Raw genomic sequence first — 20,049 nt, 5'->3', positions numbered from 1 at the left:
GGCAGCGCGTTGTGAATGCGCTAGTGAGACAGCTTTTGCTTTGATTGAATATTTTTTACTTAGTTGCGTTTACATTGATACACAGTCAGTTTGGTTTTATAAATTTATTATTTTTTTATATATGTGGTGTCAGGCAACTTTCTTGGCTTGATATGACTTTAAAGACTTTTTGAAGTTGCCCTTCAATTAATTAATTTATTATTGTTTGTAGTTTGGGGTGTGTCAACCATTTGACAAACAACAAAATTTCACGGCTCTTCTAGCGATTTCTAAGCAGCTACTCTTCCATCTTACTAAAGTGCAAAGTAGAAATATGTGTTCCAAGAGTTTATTTTTGAAAATTAGTTTTTTATTTGCTCTAAGCGAATATATTGGAATATTTTGTTTGTTATAACGGTAGTAGAATTTAATATATATTTGTATCCTGATATGCTTCATTTTGCTGTCAAAAATGCTTTTACGCCTAAAAGTATATTAACAAAATGTTATATTGTGCAGCCGAACGTACAGACTTAGCAAACTAGCTGCAGGCTGTGCTGATTTTAGTGAGTTTCCATGTTAATAAATTAGAAATTAATTCAAATTACTGAAAAGCCACAAATAAAAAAGCAAATAAAGCAAATTTTGATGGATGCGTCGGCAGTTAGTAATGAAAAGTGATTGAAATGGGTAAATATATTTAGAAACTGCTAAAATTATTTACAGAAGAAAGAATTGTATACCAAAGCATGTTTTTAACTCTTCTTAGTAAGTGCAACAATTTTATTATTTGAAATATTTTGAAAAATAAAATATAAAATACAAATATTTTTATGTGTGGGAAGGCAGCATATGTGACGTGGTCTACGAAAAGGGAGCTAACGTGCGAAAACTAGTTTTCTGGGAAACGTGAAAAAGCATCTCATCTTCCATCCGAATCAACTAAAAAGTGAAAATTGATTTTTTGACACCTAAGCCCCCTTTCCCCTTTCCGTAGACCAGGTCAAATATTCAAAATTATGTCATGCGTTAATTACAATTTTTTAAACTTCATTTAAGTTAAACAAAAATACATTTTTTTAATTAACAAGCAGAGCTTCTTGACTTCTACTCATGACTCTATCCTCCAAGCCATCAAGAAGTCTTGGAGGCTTAAAGGATAGAGTCATAAGTAGAAGTTTACAGCATTCAATTTACTTCATTAACTGACAATTCATTTTGAAAAATGTTTGATTCCCTGGAACGCATAGGAGCAGCGCCGAAAACTAGTATCTGGCTCTAAGCATTAATTTTTTTGCTTAAAATTTCATCAAGTCCAAAATCAAAAAGTTTATTATTGCATTAGATGTATACAGGTGATGATTGAAGGACTATTCAAAGTTTTAATTTTTGGCAAAACGGCGGCTTCCCGAAAATAAGTCGATTATTCTGACTCCAATACCTTTAAGGTGGCTTAAAAAATCGAAAGTATTAACAATATTTGACATTTTTTTATTTGCAAAAAAACTTAACAAAAATGTACACCTTTTTTATTGAAAAATTTAAATTTTTATCAAAATTTTACCTCTATTTTATTGAAAATTGAAATTTTTAACAAAAATTGACCAAGTTAACATTTTTGTTAGAAATTTCGACTTTTCAAAATTGATTTTTTGTTTTAAATTTCGATTTTTTAAACCAACTGAAGGGTACATTCTATCATTAGCTGACAAAAATTTTAATAACGGACAAGTCGATCGGATCAGAGCATTTGGCGAAATTTTTTCCACCGAGGATGAAATCAATATTTCGAAAAAAAGCCTGTAAAGTTTTGGAAATTTTTACAAATAAGCCCATATCTCCCAAACAATTTGCCACTTAAACATAACTTTTTGGAGCATATTCTAAAATATATCTCATCTTATCTGCAAGAGAAGTCGATTTTTTAAAATCACAAATGTATTAAATGAAAATTAAATGAAAATTAAATGAAATTTTATCAAAATTGCCAGAAAATCAAAATATTTCTCTACTTTTCTAACTAGCAGCTCACAGTCACCAGCGTTTGTCATATAAAATAAAACCTATCACACATCCAAACGCACATAGCACTCATAACGCCCAGCATTGTTTGCTTTACTATTTTACCTTATTTATCGCAGTTCTCTATATATTTCTACATATACACATGTTTTTGTTCAAAATTTGCGTAATTAATTTAATTAATTAAAAATTTTGTTTCTGCATTATGTGCTGTGCATACATGTTGAAAAGTTTTTGCAAACTAATTTCAATATATTAAAACTGCAAATTATTTTTTGTTGTATATTTTCATGCTTTAGTTGACAATGATGATGTTGTTTAACAATTAAACAACAAAATACTTTTGCCATTCATTATGTTTGCCCCGTTGATATGGAGATAATTAATTTTTCATTTGCAAAACTTAATTGTAATAAAGGAAAATGTGCAAATATTTGAAGCAGAAACTTTTTTTTTAGTTTTTTCAAGCAAAAAAGTTTTTAAAGTAATTTATTAAAACATGACGGATTAATCTATTTAATAACTTAATATAAACAGTAATTAAAGGATATTTTTTGTGCGAATAGCTTGTGCATACATTTTTATTGTTGTTTTGTTGTTGCTTTTGTCTTTTATTTTTGTGAAATTTTATCTCTACGATTCATTGTTACTTGCTCAATAGTTATGTTGATATTTCCGTTGTGATTTGGATATCAAAAGTGAGGTTAAGTTGTATTAGTGAACTCATTTGTGAATAAACAAGTGAACGCTATGATGGGTTATGATGGTAAAACGATATAAAGAAACCACTCATATTAAATCATACTTATTTTTGTTTATAAAATGGTTATATATTGGTTAATGACAAGTTGGCAGGTCCGGTCCGCTTGTTCAACTATATATAGGCGAACTAGTTCCTTAATTTTTGGGATTGCGTTTTGAAATTGTATAAACATCTTTTTTTCGCCAAGAAGCAGCTCATTTATCATAATCACCAAAATCGAAGCACTCTAGCATATAGCTGCCATACAAACTGACTGACCTATCCAAATCAAGTCCTTGTATGGAAAACTTTTTCATTTGACCAGACATCTTCGAGAAATTTGGCAGGAACTATTCTCTTTAGCACTGCTGCAAGTACTGAAGAACTGGTTAAGATCAGATCGCTATAACATATAGATGCCGTACAAACTGACTGACTCACGTCAACTCATTGTATGGACCACTTTTATATTTGACAAAATATCTTAACGAAATCTAGCATGAATTCATGCTAAATGCTCGAAAACTACTGAAAAGTTTTCTTACATAGTGACCATATGAAAGGCATAACAAACCCACTAACTTCTTATTAGCTTCACATTACTAAGTTATTAGATATGAATCCCTTAGAAGACCATTAATGAAAAAGGCAGTAAGAGAAATAAATTTGAACTTAAGAATCACAGCGGTACAAAGTTAAGCTCCATCTATCTCAGAGACGGATGACTTATCTTCTTCCATGAAAAGGTAGAAGCAAATAAACCAAATCCAAAAAATCTGAAACTGAAAAGAAAGGAAAGCATATCTCATATTATGAAATAATGCCACTCACACCCGCTGCGTCGCCTCAGTACTCATTAACCTAAAAAGAAACCGCCCTTTCGCGCCTCTTCAGTCACTTTATGACTACCCATTAGCCACCAAAACACCAAAACACCAAAACTCCCCACACGAGCTTCACCTGCCAGTGAGTGCAACGAGCAGCCTGCATTAACGTACACACACATCCAGCCCCTCGATCCCACAAACTGGCAACTGCACCGCTTCCGACTGCTTACAGCAAACTCAACTTTGCGCAAAACCACAAACGCTACATGGTAGGCAAAGAAAGCGTTAAGCGGAGGCGAGAAGACGAGCGCCACTGAACCGCAGAACCGCACAGATGAACGCCTTCGCCAGCACTGGCAACGTTGTTTTTGCTGTTGCTGTTGCTGTTGCTGTTGCTGCTGCAATTGACTGTCAGGTAACTGCTGAACCGCGCTATTACTTTTGTTGCTGTTGTTGTAGTGGCAGCAGCTTGCGGTTGAAGGCAAATGCGTTTCCGCGGCAACAATGTCACTTGCAACACACAACCAGCGCACACTGCCATGGCAACATCATTAGCTGCAGCAACATGCAACTTATGATTGTGGTTGCCCGTTGCCACTGTGGTTGTAGTAATTTGTTGTTGCTGTTGTCACCGCCAAGGTTTTATTGCGTTGGAAATTAAAATGGAAAAGCGTCAAAGCCAACTGCCAATTGCACACATGCATGCGGCATGAAGGCCTCCGACGCGCACTGGCAGGCATACCTTCCTACATGTACACCCATGTATATATGTATGTATATAAGTATGTAATATAAAGCTGCGACCACAAAACGTTCGCGCACAAATAACTGCGCGACTGCGTTGCAAGCACACAGCCATATAAACACATGCGTGCTTGCTGGCACATATATACATATGTGTGTATGTATGCACGCGCGTGTGCGGTTATTAAAGCATTACGCGTACCAGTGAAATTTATTTTTAATGCTTTTTTCTGTAATATTTTATTTTCATTTTATTTTTTTTCTTGTTCTACGCTGGACGCTCGACAGCAAATTACAAAATAATTAGCGATGGCAGCGACGGCAGCGCGGAATGGTGGCAAAAAAGTAATTTTTTAAAGGTAACCGCGTGATGTGAAATTTTTAAATCATAGCAACATGCAAAAACAACAAGTGGAAATTGTCGGCGAAAGCTGATTTTAAATTGTGCAGCAGCTTAAAGCGAACAAAAAAAAACGAAAACAAAAACAAAAGAAATAATATATGGCAATAAAAATGAAATATAGTTCAAAAACGTTGCTGCTTTAATTACCCAAACCATAATTGACCGCTTCTCCTCCACCCTTCTTCTCACCCTACCGCTCATAGCGCGTTACGTGTGATTGCGCAGCGCCTACCAGCCACACTTTGATTGCTTTAAATTTCATTTTATTTTGAAAAAAGTTTGTATCTTCGAAAACCATCATTTAAAATTTGTTTAATTACTTTAAAATTTTATTTTGTGCGCTGCATTTATCATTTTCCAATTAACTATTTATGCCATAAAAAGTACTTATATACGGCTTGCAAGCAATTACAATGCGACTAATTTATTTGTGTCACTTTTTTTGTGTATTACAGGTTGTGCTTTCGTCAAATTTAGTTCGCAACAGGAGGCCCAGTCCGCCATAACCAATTTACACGGAAGTCAAACTATGCCGGTGAGTGAGCATACTTTTTACAATATTGTTGTTGTATTTAAGTAAAAATACAAAAAAAAATTAAATTTCGGACTTCGTAACGAAAATTGTTATATAAGAAAAAAACATTTCCACGAATTTTGTTTAAAGCCTCAATTCGAAAATTTTCCAAAAAAAAAAAATTGAAAAATATCTAAATTACGAATTTTATATAAAAGTGATAACATGAGGAAAAATATTTTCCAGAATCTTTGTTTATATCAAAATGTGGTTACATAAGAACAAATACTTCCCAGAACTTTTGTTCAAAGTTTAAATTCGAAAATTTTCGAAAACATACAAAAAATCGAAAATTCAAAAAATTCGGCTTACATAGCTAAATTAGTTATTTCAAAAAAAAATTCTCAGAACTTTTGTTCAAAGTCTTAATTCGAAAAATTTCGAAAAATATACAAAAATGTGTAGATTACGATTTTTTCTTTTATCATAAAGTGGTTACATAAGAAAAAACGATTTCCCATAACTTTTGTATAAAATCCCAATTCGAAGTTTTTCAAAAAATACAAAACATCAAAAATTCGGTTTACAGAGCCGTATTAATTGTCTAAAAAAAATATTTCCAAGAACTTTTGTTTAAAGCCTCAACTCAAAAAATTAAAAAAAAAAATTACAAAAAAATCTACATACATTTCGGATTTTGTAATTATGAGAAAGTTGTTATTATTAGAAAAAATTGTTTTAATACGAAAATTTTTTGAAAATATGAAACCAAACTCTGAATTGCAGATTTCGTGGCAAAGCGGTTATTTTTATAAAAGAAAAAATTCTTTTACTAAAGGCCTCAATTCGAGAATTTTCGAAAATTAACAAAAAATATCAGAATTTTGGATTTCGTAGCAAATTGGTTATTACAAAAACAAATTTTTTCCCGGAACCTTTCTTTAAGGCCTTAATATGAAAATTTTCGAAAATTTACAAAAAATGTAAAATTCGAATTTCGTAGCAAAAGTGGTTATTTTGAACATAGCCATACAAACTGAACTATCGAAATCATGTGCATGTAACGAAAACGTTTCATTTGACAAGAAATCTTCATCAAATTTGGCTTGGGTTATTACATAAGACAGAAACATAACCTTCGAAGAAATAGTTTAGATCGGACCACCATATCATATATGTATGTAGCTTTCATACAAAACAGACCAGAATCAAGTTCTTGTAATGAATCTTCTTTAGTTGTTAGGAACATTAAAGCCCCAGTGCAATCGAATTTAAAGTTTTTCTCCAGCTTTTCATGCTTTATCCATAAAACACACTTTCTTCACTCAGAACATTTTGTAAGACTATAATCATTTACAAACATACAACATTAAGAAGAAGCAAAAAAATAGATTGCTGCAATAAGAGCAAACAGGGTAACAATATTAACTAATGCCCAATTATGTTTTTTTTCGATAAAACACACTTCAAAATCTATGCCAAACGCAATTTTCGAACACCTTAAGTGAAATGCAGTTCCCCTGCGTACCAACAACACTTCACTCTAAGCAATTTTCTCTTGAAAATCGAAAGCAAATAATGCGGTAGCAAAGAATAGCGGGGCGCTAGAAACTTCAACGAGAACATTTACAAAAGTGGCAATGAAAGCGCTATTACGAATTTAATTACAACTGTCACTTGCACACACACACACACAAGCCCAAACTTTTACTTACTTATATATTTATATGGAGTCAACCTTAATTTCCGCTGTGAGCTACTTTCAAGTAGTCACAAGCACGCCTAAAAGTGAATAATTCAGCGTACCTCCCTTGTGTAGAGTGGCGCTTGTGCGCAGTGTGTGCTTGTGTGCGTGTTTGTGTATATGTGTGTTTAGTACACTTCGTTTGAAGCACACTTCAGGCAACTAACCAACTGAGTCCGACAAACAAATAGAAATCAATTTCGGCATAACAAACAGCAATTTTCAAATTTTTCAACAATTAAACGCCAGCGAGCATGCCCACATTCCACACAGCAACAGCAGCAGCGACAGGTATAAGCAGAAACCGAAAAAAAACGAAATTAGAAAAGAGGCATTGAAAGGAAAATAAGTAAAAAAAAACAACAGCAACAGCAACATTGTAAAATAAACAACGAAAATAAATTGAAAGCCAAATTACTTGCACATCTCATTATGTGCGGCAGAGCGTGGTGTGAGTGGATAGAAAGAGAACGAGTGCGCAAGGCAGTGGCGCTATTCGGAAAAGGAAGCGCGCGGCAGTGTGAAGAGGACAGGATTTCCACCGCAACGCGCAATTCAATAAGCGACCTGGGAAAAGTAACAATTTTTTTCGCAACGAACAATAATAATAGCAATGACAACAGCTATAACAAGCGCAATAACAACAACAAAGGCTGCAAAATCTACAAAATAAGCGAGTGCTCGTAGAAATGCCTGTTGGCATAATGAGCACTTGAATTTGCCAGGTTTGGAAAACGGAAAGTAGGAGCATGAAAGTGTAGTATATGACGGTGAAAGAGAGCGAGTGAGAGATAGCGCACGAGGGAAAGCGCGCGCCGGTGCGGCAAACAAGCAAACAACCAAATTAAATTGAAATTTGCAAAACAAAAATTACCGCCAGCAACAACAAATATGACGCGGAGACTACGATTTGTATAACAACAGCAAGCGCAGCCGAAATGTTAGTAAAGGCAATGTTGCCGCTAACAGCAGAAATTGACAACAAAAGCGCGAAATTGTGCCAGACAAAGCGTATAGCGGTGGATGTGGTGGTTGTGGCAGTGCTGTTGTGTAGTTTTTAACAGCTTTGCCAACAAACGCTAGTACTTGCCAGGACTTATTTCTTTCAAGCGCTTCTTTTTAATTTTTTTTTTGTTTTTTTTTATATTTATTTTAATTTGTTTTTATTTTTTGTATTTTTATTTTTATTATTTTTTTATATTTTTTTTTTATTTTACCACATCTAACTTTTAAATTTTTTTCTAATAAAAGCCTTCACCACAGCCAGCTCTGCCGTGCAGTTCATTAATGTGTCGTCGGCGTTGAGTTTTATCTTTGCTTTCTTTCTATTATTTCGTTTCGTTTTATTTTCTTTTCGCGCCAATTTCCATATCAGCTGCCAAAATAAACGCAATTTGCATGACACTTGAGTTATTTTGCACGTAAATTGCTTCTTTTGACAACATCAAATCGACGCGGCATTCAATTTAGACAGGTATTTTGGTGTACATTTTTTGATAGCTATTGCGTATGTGTGTGTGTGTGCAGCAACGCCTATATGCACGCATAGCTTGTTTAGATTGCGTGAGAATACTCGGTTGTATATACAAATTTATTTTTGTTTAAGTGTATAGCACTTTGGAGACTGCAGTTGTGCTGAATTTATGCGACAACTATACTTATAGAGAGAAAATATAAATGGATATAGAGAAAAAACTTTAAAGTTTTGGAGTATATCTCGGAAATTTACAAATTAGGTCATGATTGTGGGAACTTGTCTTCTTTACAAGGCGTTATCCAGAAATAAAGCTAATAAAAGCTTGATTTTTAAGTTAAATAAACGTTGCAATGAATCCTAAACTTTCCTGTACGGAAACGATAGATTTCAAAGTTTGAGAAATTTTGTATGAGATGAAAACAGGTGATAAGGTGCATGTGTATAGCTTGAGCAGATAAGCTGTGCAGAAATATATATAACACAACTTCACTTAACTTAACTTAACCTAACTTAACCTAACTTAACTTAACTTAACTTAACTTAACCTAACTTAACCTAACTTAACTTAACTTAACTTAACTTAACTTAACTTAACTTAACTTAACTTAACTTAACTTAACTTAACTTAACTTAACTTAACTTAACTTAGCTAACTTCACTTAACATAAAAATACATAAGGTAATGCCACAATGGTTCATAAACTTAACTTAACTGAATTGAACTTAACTTAACTTAAGTTAATTAAACTTAATTCAACTTAACATAAGACTACTTAACGCAATACCACAATTGCTCATAAAAACAATTCCCGATTCAGCGAGCGCCGTCTCCTAAAAATATTTCTGAAAAGTATAGAATATTGTTTTTAACCTAACTGTACTTAATATCACATCTCTTAACATATTCTAACTTAATTTAAGCTTAACTTAACATAACTTGAGGCAGTTCTCAGCAAGGATCGGCTCTTAAACATAAAAAATATTACTTTTATTTATGCTTAACATCATGAAGTTTTCATACGTTTCTATTTTATGTTTACATAACATATACATATGTACAATCTTTTTTTATACCAAACTGAAGTATTGACAATTTCATCCTTTTTACATCACTTCAATGCCTAAAAGCATTCTATTCGTATATTAAAAGTCAACAAAAAAAGTGCCATAAAAATAAAAGAAAAAACACTATGTGCCACCGCCAACCAAAAAACCCAACGGCTCCTCAAGCAATATTCTAAAATAAACCGGAAATAAGCGGAAGTGAACCCATCATCAACGAAATCTGTGCAACGCAAGAAAAGTGGAATGTAATCAAAAACATTTGAAAAAAAGTTTAAATAGAAAATTACAACAAAAAATGGCAGGCTACATACATAAACAACAGCGCAGAAGAAAAGAAACTTAGATATGCCACTTAAGAGACCGAAGGCAAAACAAATTTGTTGCGAAGAAATCAAATGCGAAAAAGGCAGTGAAATGGAAACAAAGCAGCGCTGAAAATGCGTTACAGCGTAGAAGTGGTGAGCGCAACCGCCTTAGGCATATCCATTCGAGTAACAAATAAACGACATGAAAGAGTTAAAAGAACTCGAATAAGTACACAAATAGATAATAATAGGAGAGCTGTGCGTTGGTGAAATTTAAAAAGTTGGTCAGGAAAACAAAAAAATGGTTAAATGGAAAAAGCATTTTTAGGCGAAATTGAAAACTATAGCAGGCGAAGCGCACTGAAATGGATATAGCCCTGAAAAGTGATAAAATAGATAAGCAGCATCTAACGCAAAATGTGCGCAAAGCTAACAATTTGAGGAAAGTGTTGTGAAATAAGTAAATAGCAATATTTCAAAAACACAAATAATACATATAATATAAGCAAGCGCCTAAAAGTATGCATGTAAATACAAAAAATGGTATCTCCTACGCTTTCAACGGTTAGATAAACAAATTTCTTTTTCGATTTAGAAGCTAACTTTCCACTTTTTCAACTAACAACTTTCGCATTTTCGCAACGCTGATACTCTATTCCGCACTAAAAAGTTATAGCATACCTTAAGGCTATATAGGAACTACGTGGCAAGGAATGTACACTGCTTTTATTAAAACTCTTTAAACAATTTTTAGTAAGTGTTGAAGGTGCTCCACATCTTAAAATGTTTCTCTCCGAAGCGGCTCATACTGTAACCCAACATTTTTTTTGTGCGCCAAATAACTTTAAAACCCCAGTGTTTTGATAAAGGATTACATATACTTCCTTTCATTTGCTTATCAGCTTTTTAATTACTTAATTTGTAGTTATGCGGCATTGTATGGTCGTGTGCACGTTGCATGAGACCCGTACATTCAAAGCCATCTAACTTTATAAACTCTCCACACCCACGCGTTCGGCAACTGCCATTCATTTGTTACACCAACAACACATATTTCACCCTTTTGCTATACAATGAAGAGTGTGTGTATACATATATTGCGCTTCTGCAAGTTATTTTGAGTCCTACGAATTAAGCAAACGACAACGGCGACGACGGCAATGAACATTTTTGTGCTGCTGATAGCGTGCCCCACCACCACCAAAGAGAAAGGCTTTAGTGGTTACCCTATGTCGGCGCTCGAAATTTTTCTGTCGGAACTGTGATGCCAGTTGCTGATACGCTCCTCAACGCTTGAATGATTTTTGTGTTGCCAGCATACTGCGCCATAGCACCCACGAACGTGCTTGTACACAGCCGAGTAGCTCGCCTCGAGCTATTTCGTATGAAGTGCAATGAACGTGTGAAAGTGACAAATGTTACTAATTAAAACGTTGAATGAGAGCAAAGTCGTTTCGGTGAATGGCAACATGATTGGCATTAAGTCGCGCAGCGCAAAGTGGGTAGTGTAGAGAGAAGACGGAGGGATTGTGGTTTACATGTGAGAGGTGACACGAATGTTTTAATTGTTATCTGGAGGAAAATGGGGAAACTAATGGAATTTAAAGATTAAAGCAAAATTAACATTCGAATTTTAGTATAGAAATGGGTCTCAGGGTATGGAAGCCTAAAACTATGCAATGGTTTCGAAAATTAAGACGCTCATATTTGTATTATGAGTGTGAAAAATGCTTACCAAAATTTATACCATTAGAATATTAATAATAAAAAGGCTGTTAAGGAATGGAAGCCTAAAAGTATGCAATGGCTTCGAAAATTAAGCGGGTTTCAATACAAATATGAGTATGACAAATTTTATACAAAAATTTATATACCTAAGCCGATATTCACACATTTATAACTCGTTTCTGTAAAGGTACAACCACCCTTTTTTAAATTAAATTGAAATTGTATCCTAAAAGTATGCAAAACTTCCAAAATGCCCAATTTCGTTTTAATATAACATAGAATATCAGAAAAATCATAAAAAAGGAAAATTTCTTAAAGCATAAAATTAGCAAGCTCCGTTTTTTGTAACAACAAAACATAAGGTAAGGATGGAATGGTCGTCTGACATAGCATTCAAGCTTTCAGAAGGCCCATTGTGATATGAGAAAGCATAAACTCATAAACTTTGTAAATTGCGCCATTAAATTTAAATTTAACCAACTTTAATCTGCTTGCTGGCAAAGCCCCTCAAAGTATGCAGACAGTTCGAAATTGCGCTCAAAACCACAAGCGAAATAAATCAAAACAATATTTCATTCATATCACACTATAATTAAAAAGTATGTATTATTATCATACTCAACCAACACCCCGAAAGTATGCAATGAATAATATTTAATTTGTTACAACACATAAAAAATTAAAACAAACAAAAAACAACCATCAACCAAGCGCACCTTTAATTGTGAATAACAATTTATCTTGGATTTATTTGTAATGTGTGTCAGTGTGCGTCGTGGTCCACCATACACGAAAAACCGCCTAAAAGTATACACTTGAATTTTTTTTGCAGCTTTTGCATCTTAATTAAAAACACCCAGCTGCACGTAGCAAGCGCGAACGCGCAAACAAGCAGCGAAAAAAAAGAAAAAATTTCGGACACAAACAAAATGTAAATAAAGCAAAAACAATAATAAGCACAAAGATCAACAGCCGAAAGTTGGACGCGAATAAATTCATTTACAGCTTAAAAACGTGCAGCGCGGCTTTCAGTGCCGCTTTTCTAATGTGCGGAGGTTGCATGTGTTTTTTTTAGCATACATTTAGGCTTATGGTGGGTTTTTCAATTTTTGGCTGTTTTTTCTGCATTTTTGAAGGTTGTTTTTTAATGTATTTTTTAATATATTTTTTAATGTCTTTTTCTATGCACCCTCTTAGCCAGCGCAGAGACTCATAAGTGAATACAAAATCAATGTTTACTATGTTAAAAAAACAACAATCAGGCAGTAGCGTTGAATCTAAAATTGAAACATAAATAAAAACACAGCGCTCTTGCCAGTGGTTCATGGCATTGTCCAGCGTAACATGTTTATTTTACTCCTGAAAGCTGCAAAACACCGGCACTAACCAGCTTCACCTGGCCCACCTTTCTAATCCTTAGCTTCTCTTCGCCTTTTTTCGCTTGTAAACTTGTTTACCCATGACCAAACGCGAATTCTGCTGACCGTACATGGCGCGACTATCTACCGCATCTAACACCTCATGCAAATTCAGCAGCGCCGTTTGCTGTTATACGCTACAGCTAGCCAAGCTTGCGCGCTCGACAGTCGTAAAACCCGCCGAGAATTATAACATGTTGAGTGCTAAGAGATTAACAGCAAATTTTATATAAAAATCTTCAAACAAGCAACTACCATCCCATCATATACAAACCACGTTTGCGCTAACCCCACCCATACACAACACAACAACAAGCGGCAATACAGAAACACCTCAATATGAAAACAAAGCAGCAACTCAACTCCAACCGCAAGCAAAAAAGTGTGGCTTAAGCTGTACTCACACCATGCCATATAAGTAAGAGTATGTAGCAGCTAGTACCTACTGCCGTTAATACTCCAACTCAACGCCGTGTATATATACAAACGTGTTTGTATGTAGTATGTATATACTAATTCCCATTTCCACACGTATTCTCCCTCTACTTGTGTGTGTATTTTCTGTTTACACAAAAAAGTGCTAGTAAATTCCTTTTTAATGAGTGGCGTTGGCTTAGTCTTTTACTTTGTCGCTGTTGGGCCGTCCCTTAAGTCGCCCTTCCACACCAACGCATTTGAGTTCAGGCCTTTGAATCTTCAGTGGGTGTGAAGAAATGTATTTAAGCGGCTTAAGTATGGTTTTTCCTATCCTAAATAGCTTACAAAAAAAATTATTGAATACAAAATAAAATGCGTTGAGGGAAAACATCATAAAAAAATAGTGTTGCATAGCTTTAGGCTCGTTCAGAACATTTAAAATTTAAATATATTAAAATAAACGCAAATAAAATCATGCTATAATTAGAATAAAGTGATTGCTTGCTGCACTAAAGCTATTTAAAATGTTTAAGGAGTGATTTATAAAAGTTTCTGTTCAAGCAGCCTAAAATTGTGCAGCAATTTTAACATTATTCAGCAATTATAAGGTTTATATGAAAACGTTTTTAGTTGGTTTCCAAGGCGTTGTAACTATAGTTACAATAAGCCGTGGAAAAGTATTATAGAAACTTATTGTTACATAACTTTAGGCTCGATAAAGGCAGCATAAAAAACCAAAATAGATGAAAATCGGAAATAAAATCACTTTATGATTAGTAGCAAGTGATTGCCTGCGGCTTTTAAGCTATTTAAGATGTTTAAAGGGTTATGTATATAAGCTTCTGACCAAGCAGCCTAAAGGTATGTAACAGTTTTTAAATTGAAGAACTGTTTCAAACAAAAATGTCGCCTAAAAACGAAAAATTTATAGCATAAAAGTGATTCTAACTAGTTTCTAAGGCTTTATAAGCACAGTTCTCTTTGTGTTGCCTGCTTTAAGGCGTAACAGCTCATTTTACATCCGATATAAGAACACTGATTATTCTTAATAACATCCACCAGCAGGTATTTTGGGTTTGTATTTTTAAGTCATTTTACTTAAGTCTGTGTGTGTTGCCTACTTTAAGGCGTAACAACTCATTTTACGTCATATAAAAGTACATAGCTTATTCTCAATAATATAACTGAACCCATATATAATCAAATGCCTGCGATTTGTAATTTTAAAGCTATCAGGCATGCAGCTTATTAGCCGCTCATATCTTTCCCAACCAGTTTCATGCCTGCCGCTCTTCTACAAAATAATTTCTTAGCAACCGCTCTCCCCACCTTCCGCAATGCCGCCCTACTCATCTAACTAATTTATGTTTCAGAGCATTTCAAAGATGTTTTTGTTGTTGTTGTAGCGCTTACTATATACGACAGCTGCAATTTTTCACCTGGGTAATTTTCCGAGATGAGCTATGCAGCACGGCGACGGCGACAGCGCAGTTACCTCGACTACAAGCGACTAATAGCCACACTTTAATTTCCATGCCATTTTTTTGTGTTTCTTTTTGCTTTAAAGTAACTCAATCGCCAGCGCTGTGAGCACTTTTATTTTGCTATAAGCACTTTTTTCTGCTTGCAGCTTTTTTTCGCCATTTTCTTTTTAAATTGCCCCTTCGTTGGTGCTTTGGTAACCCGAGCACCGCTCATTCATTACCACCTACCGCGTTGTGCGTCATTACGCGAGAGCGAACGTAGAAAATTAAACATTTTAATGGCGAAATTGCCGCTGCCGCGCCGTAACGCGCCCAAATATAGGCTAACAGAAAAGCAAGCAGTGTGTGTGCGTGCGTTGCACGTAACGGAAGGAAGTTTCAAGTAACAGCAGGTATACTTGTGCTACATGAGTTGCTGTTGTGAAAAAAAACAACAAAAACAAAATGCTGGTTGAGCAAAAAACTAACTGTTAAGCCATAATGAGAAAAGCGTCGTTGCTGCCGCTTGGGCTGATGCGCCTGAAAGCAGGCGAGCAAAAATATGCAAGAAAAAACAGCCAACACAAAGAACAAAGCATCGGCAGTGAGCGTGCAACACTCGCAGGTAATTAGTGCTGCTGCCGCCGCCACACACACATGCACACACTAAGCCTCCTAGCGCAGCCGATATACATACAAACACGCCTAGCGCTGTTACCACTAGATGTAATGCCATAAAAAACTTGTGCGCGGGAGGCGGGCACTTGCATGAAGTACCTGCTCAGTTTGCAAGTTTTTGCCCTTAACGGCGACAGGTCGTGGCGGGCCAAAGCGCAGTGTTGATATTGCATGGCCGCTACGCTGGGGCGCGGCGCACATGGCGAGCACAGAATTTTTATGAAATATCTAGCATTTCAAGGTATTTGTGCCGTGTTTGCTTTCAGCTATAAATGGGTGTGGCTCACTGGCATTTCATGGCAACACTTGACAGACGCATGTTGTTCCGCTAAGCGCTATTTTTGCTGCACACCGCGGCAACGGCGCGCTACAAAGTCTTTAAAATTATGTTGTTACAATTTTTTAATTTCTCATTTCTGCCGTTATACATTAACGCGCGTTGCTTATATTTATGAGCAGCGTTAAAATGATTTCTTTGCGCTGTGTAAAAAATGTTTTAATTTTTGCTTTCGCTTTGTTTTATTAATTGCACGTCTCCGACTATGCCACGAAAAATGGTAAAGTACGAAAGCTGTCGGAGTTAAGACTTTGGGGGCAGGTAAAGTGTACCTCAGATACGTGGATCAAAGCGAACCAACTGGATGAGCATTTAAGTGAAAATTAGAGAAACTAAGGAAAGGGAAATTGTTAAGCTCAATGCACTGAAAAACTTAAAAATTATTATATGTATGTTATAACATCTTTCTGTTACTGAAATTCTATACAATTTATAGCCAATAAGGCCAAAAAAACCTATTCCCACTTTGAAATATATGTTTTGTACATTCAAGTAAATCAAACAGCTTTTCGGCATCCCGCCAGCATTTCACACATAAAATAAAACTGTTCCTATGTTTACAAAACTGTACCCATTTTAAATATTAGTTGTAAAAAATCTCTGTAGCCTTAATTGGAACTAATTTCGGTATTGCAACGGCAGCTAATGCAGAAAATAAAACGCTTTCCAAGTTACTAAAAGTATTCCCACTATACAAATTCCCATCTTCGCCTTCAATTTCTTCTAAAGCATATATTCTAACAATTTTTAGTCATTCCAACAAAATTTCTCATACATAATAAAACTGTTCCTTTATTTAAAAAACTGTATCCACTCTAAATATTATTCTTGCCTCTCTACAAAAATCTCTACAACCTTAATTCGCACTACTTTTGACATTGCAGTGGCAACTTATATAGAAAATAAAAGTATTCCCCATCCCATACTGTCTAAAACAGTCTTTCTAACGATTTTTTGGCATCCCAACAGAATTTAATATATAAAATAAAACTGTTCCTATATTTTCAAAACTGTACCCACTTTAAATATTATTTTTAGCCCTCAAACATCTCTGAAGCAACAATTTGAGTTAATTTTAGCACTCCATTGGCGACTAATATAGAAAATAAAACTGTTCTCAACTTAACAAAAATTTTCATAATCTAATAAATTTTACGCTCTCCTTCAGAATCTTCTAAAACTTTAATTCGAACAATTTTTTGCTATTTGATATAGAAAATATAACTATTCCCATATTTACAAAATTGTTTCCACTCTCTAACTATTTCTGCCGCGCTAAAAGATCTTCAAAGTTCCATATTTAGCTTAATTCTTTAACAACTCTCAAACTGTTAGCAAAGTTTTCACTTGTTGTTTCTGCCAATCAGGTAACAGCTTGATCGAAAGTTTCTCTATTTCCTGCTCTTATTTCATGTATTTTAGCTTGCACATATTATCAGCTACCTCAAATTTATGCCAACCATAAACAAATAAACCTGTTCATCAGCTTTGGCAACGAATTTGAATGATTTCCGAGCGACTGAGCTGCGTGTTTATGTTAAAGCGATTCTTCAAAAAGCGCCAGCTGTGACAAGTAATCAACACAAGCGTTGTCTTATAAATACAAACCAAATTGCTGATATAAGTATATTTATATGTGTACACTAAAGAACACCTGAAGACTGTTTCCCAGAAGCAAGAGAATTAAAATTCAACAACAAAAAAGGAAAGCGACCACATACGCCCTCCACGCAGTCTTCTTAAACGCGCGCATACACAGCTTCACTTGCTTTTCTAGTTTAATTTATGCCATTGTCTGTATTTGTTGACTTTTATTATTTAGCTGCTATCTGCGTTGTTGTTGCCTCCGCTGGCTTTTATTATTGCTGTGCAAGCTGTGTGGAATACACAACTTCGCGCCTGAAGCACATACTGACTGACACACACCCACTCCCACACTTAATGCGCCTCCCATATTTGTCATCAGCAAAATACTTGTGAAGTCTTCTACACAAACTTCGCCGCAAACCCTTCTACTCGCGCTTCTTCACTCGTATTATTGCGCTTTGTTTGCTGTTGTTGCCTACGTTCTGGCACCAGGTGCACACAATAGCGCGTTGATGGTGTCGGTGATTGTATTTTGCTTTTCGGTAAATCTATGCTGGCACATCTAAGCGCACGAAATTGCTTATGAGCTACAAACATACGCGTGTGTGTGTGTGTGTGTGTGTGTGTGTGAGTGGATTGGAAGTGAGGTGTCCTGGAAAATCTCTACACTACTTCTGTTGCTTTCATTTTTCTCTATTGTAGGAAGCGCTTTTGTTGTTTTCGTCTTTTATTCACACTTGTCGCCTGATTGTTGTCATTGCCATAAATGCAGCTTCCTTTGCGATAACCGCGTATATGTGTAGGTGTGAATACTCGCTTCTTCTGCTAATGGTGTATTCATGCGCTCGTCGAGTAGCTTAGTTGGGAACAGTTCAATTTTATTGTGCGCAAATAACTCACACATCTGAGACACATAAATTTATGGTGTATTTGTATATGAATGTTCAAAATTATTGATTGTACATTTTTCTATATATGAGCAAGCGTTCAACTTTGCTGAAGTGATGCTTTGGGAGAAAAAAGGAGTTGTGTAATCATCTAAAAAAGCTGAAAGTTTCTTTTCTATTTCGATTATACATTTTATCAGTTTTTATGAAATGTTATCAATATTTGCCAACTTTTTCATATATATTTTGTAGTTTATTAAAAAATATTCGTAGACTTAAATATTTAGAGTTTAGATACAAAATGTCTGCTTTGTTACTATTATTTCATTTCTGGTGTGGCTTTTATTACTAATTATATTTCTGCTGACTTCTCTAAACTATACTTTGCTTTGTGGCCAGCTAAAAAACTGTTCTCAGAATTTATTTATCTCTGGAAGGTAGTACTTTTGGAGGGCCCAAAGTAATTAAATTCGTAAATTGTTGCAATTTTAAACCGAAAAAGCTGTTCTCATTTATTATAAAAATGTTCTCAAAATTGTGTCATTGCTGAAATGTGCTTCTGTTGTACCCAAATCAAATAAGTTAAGAAATTATTGCATTTCTAGACTGAAAAAACTGTTCTCATTTTTCATAAAACTGTTCCCATACATATTTCTTGGCTTTTCAAATCAAGAAAAGTATGTTTCTTCTATCTTGAATAGATGCTTAATTAAATAGTTGAAACTGTGGATGAGAAGTCCTTTTAGTGCGCCTTAATTAAAGAAATTGTTAAAATATTGCAATTTTGTACCAAATAAAATTGTACCTATACATACATTTTAGTTTTGAAGTGAGAAAAATAATAGCGATTAATTTCGGATAAAAATTTCTTTATAAAATAATAATTTTAACTAAAAAGTCTTCCCAGTAAGAAAAAATAGTTCTAAGTTTCATTGTAAAATTACAATTTCGACTGAAATGTCCTCTAATAATTTATTAAAATATTGTACTTGTACAGAAGAAAACTGTTCCCATTTTTTATAAAACTGTTCCCACACATATAGTTCAGATTTTCAAAGTGCGAAAAATAATAGTAACCCATTTTTTAATAAAAATTATCTTAAAAAATTAACTAAAAGTCTAGTAAGAAATGACAGTTCCCATTTTTATTATAAAGTTACAATTTTGGCTGAAAAGTCTTCCTAGTGAACCTTAACCAAACCATTTGTTAAAAATTGGATTCGTACAGAAGAAAACTGTTCTCACTTTTATAAAGCTATTCTTTTACACATATTTTTATTCACAAAACAAATTTCCTTAATCTACTACTGTGAAAAAATAGCCAAACATTATATTTATAAACAGATATAAAGAGCACTTGTAACCGGAGCTGTGTAGACTAATATCTTTTAAAACTTGGAAGCAACGACTTGCTTAAACTTTCTGTGTGCCAATACTTTTACTTTTTTCATTTGCTTACTGCAGTGTTGTTTAAATACAGCTGCTCTTAAGATTTGCCCTGTGCGAATATGTAGGAACTTTAATTTCACTTATTTCTCTTTCCTTATACCTTGGCAATCGCTCACACTACATTTTCAGCCACCCAAAAAGTATGTGTGCTGCGATTTGCACTCTCGTTTTTAGGGCGGCACAGCGCTTGGCCGTCAGATTGAATCATTTTTGAAGCGCACATGTGCCACCGACGCGCGTTTGCACAGCAACAAATTCGACTC

General features: G+C 34.7%; 1 protein-coding gene across 7 annotated transcripts in view; it reads left to right on the top strand.

The window, feature by feature from the left end:
- The window catches only part of LOC120776614 (CUGBP Elav-like family member 4), a 975,983-nt gene that overhangs the window by 831,642 nt on the left and 124,292 nt on the right, over window positions 1–20,049 (top strand). For all 7 annotated transcript variants that reach the window (XM_040107404.1, XM_040107406.1, XM_040107405.1 and 4 more), the window contains one exon: window positions 5,173–5,252. In XM_040107404.1, the coding sequence (XP_039963338.1) occupies window positions 5,173–5,252 (80 nt within the window). The remainder of the gene's footprint in view (window positions 1–5,172; window positions 5,253–20,049) is intronic.

This window comes from Bactrocera tryoni, chromosome 5, assembly GCF_016617805.1.
Source record: "Bactrocera tryoni isolate S06 chromosome 5, CSIRO_BtryS06_freeze2, whole genome shotgun sequence".
Classification (NCBI taxonomy): Eukaryota; Metazoa; Arthropoda; class Insecta; order Diptera; family Tephritidae; genus Bactrocera; species Bactrocera tryoni.
The sequence above is the reverse complement of the archived record's forward strand: the minus strand, read 5'-3'. Positions and strand labels throughout refer to the sequence as shown.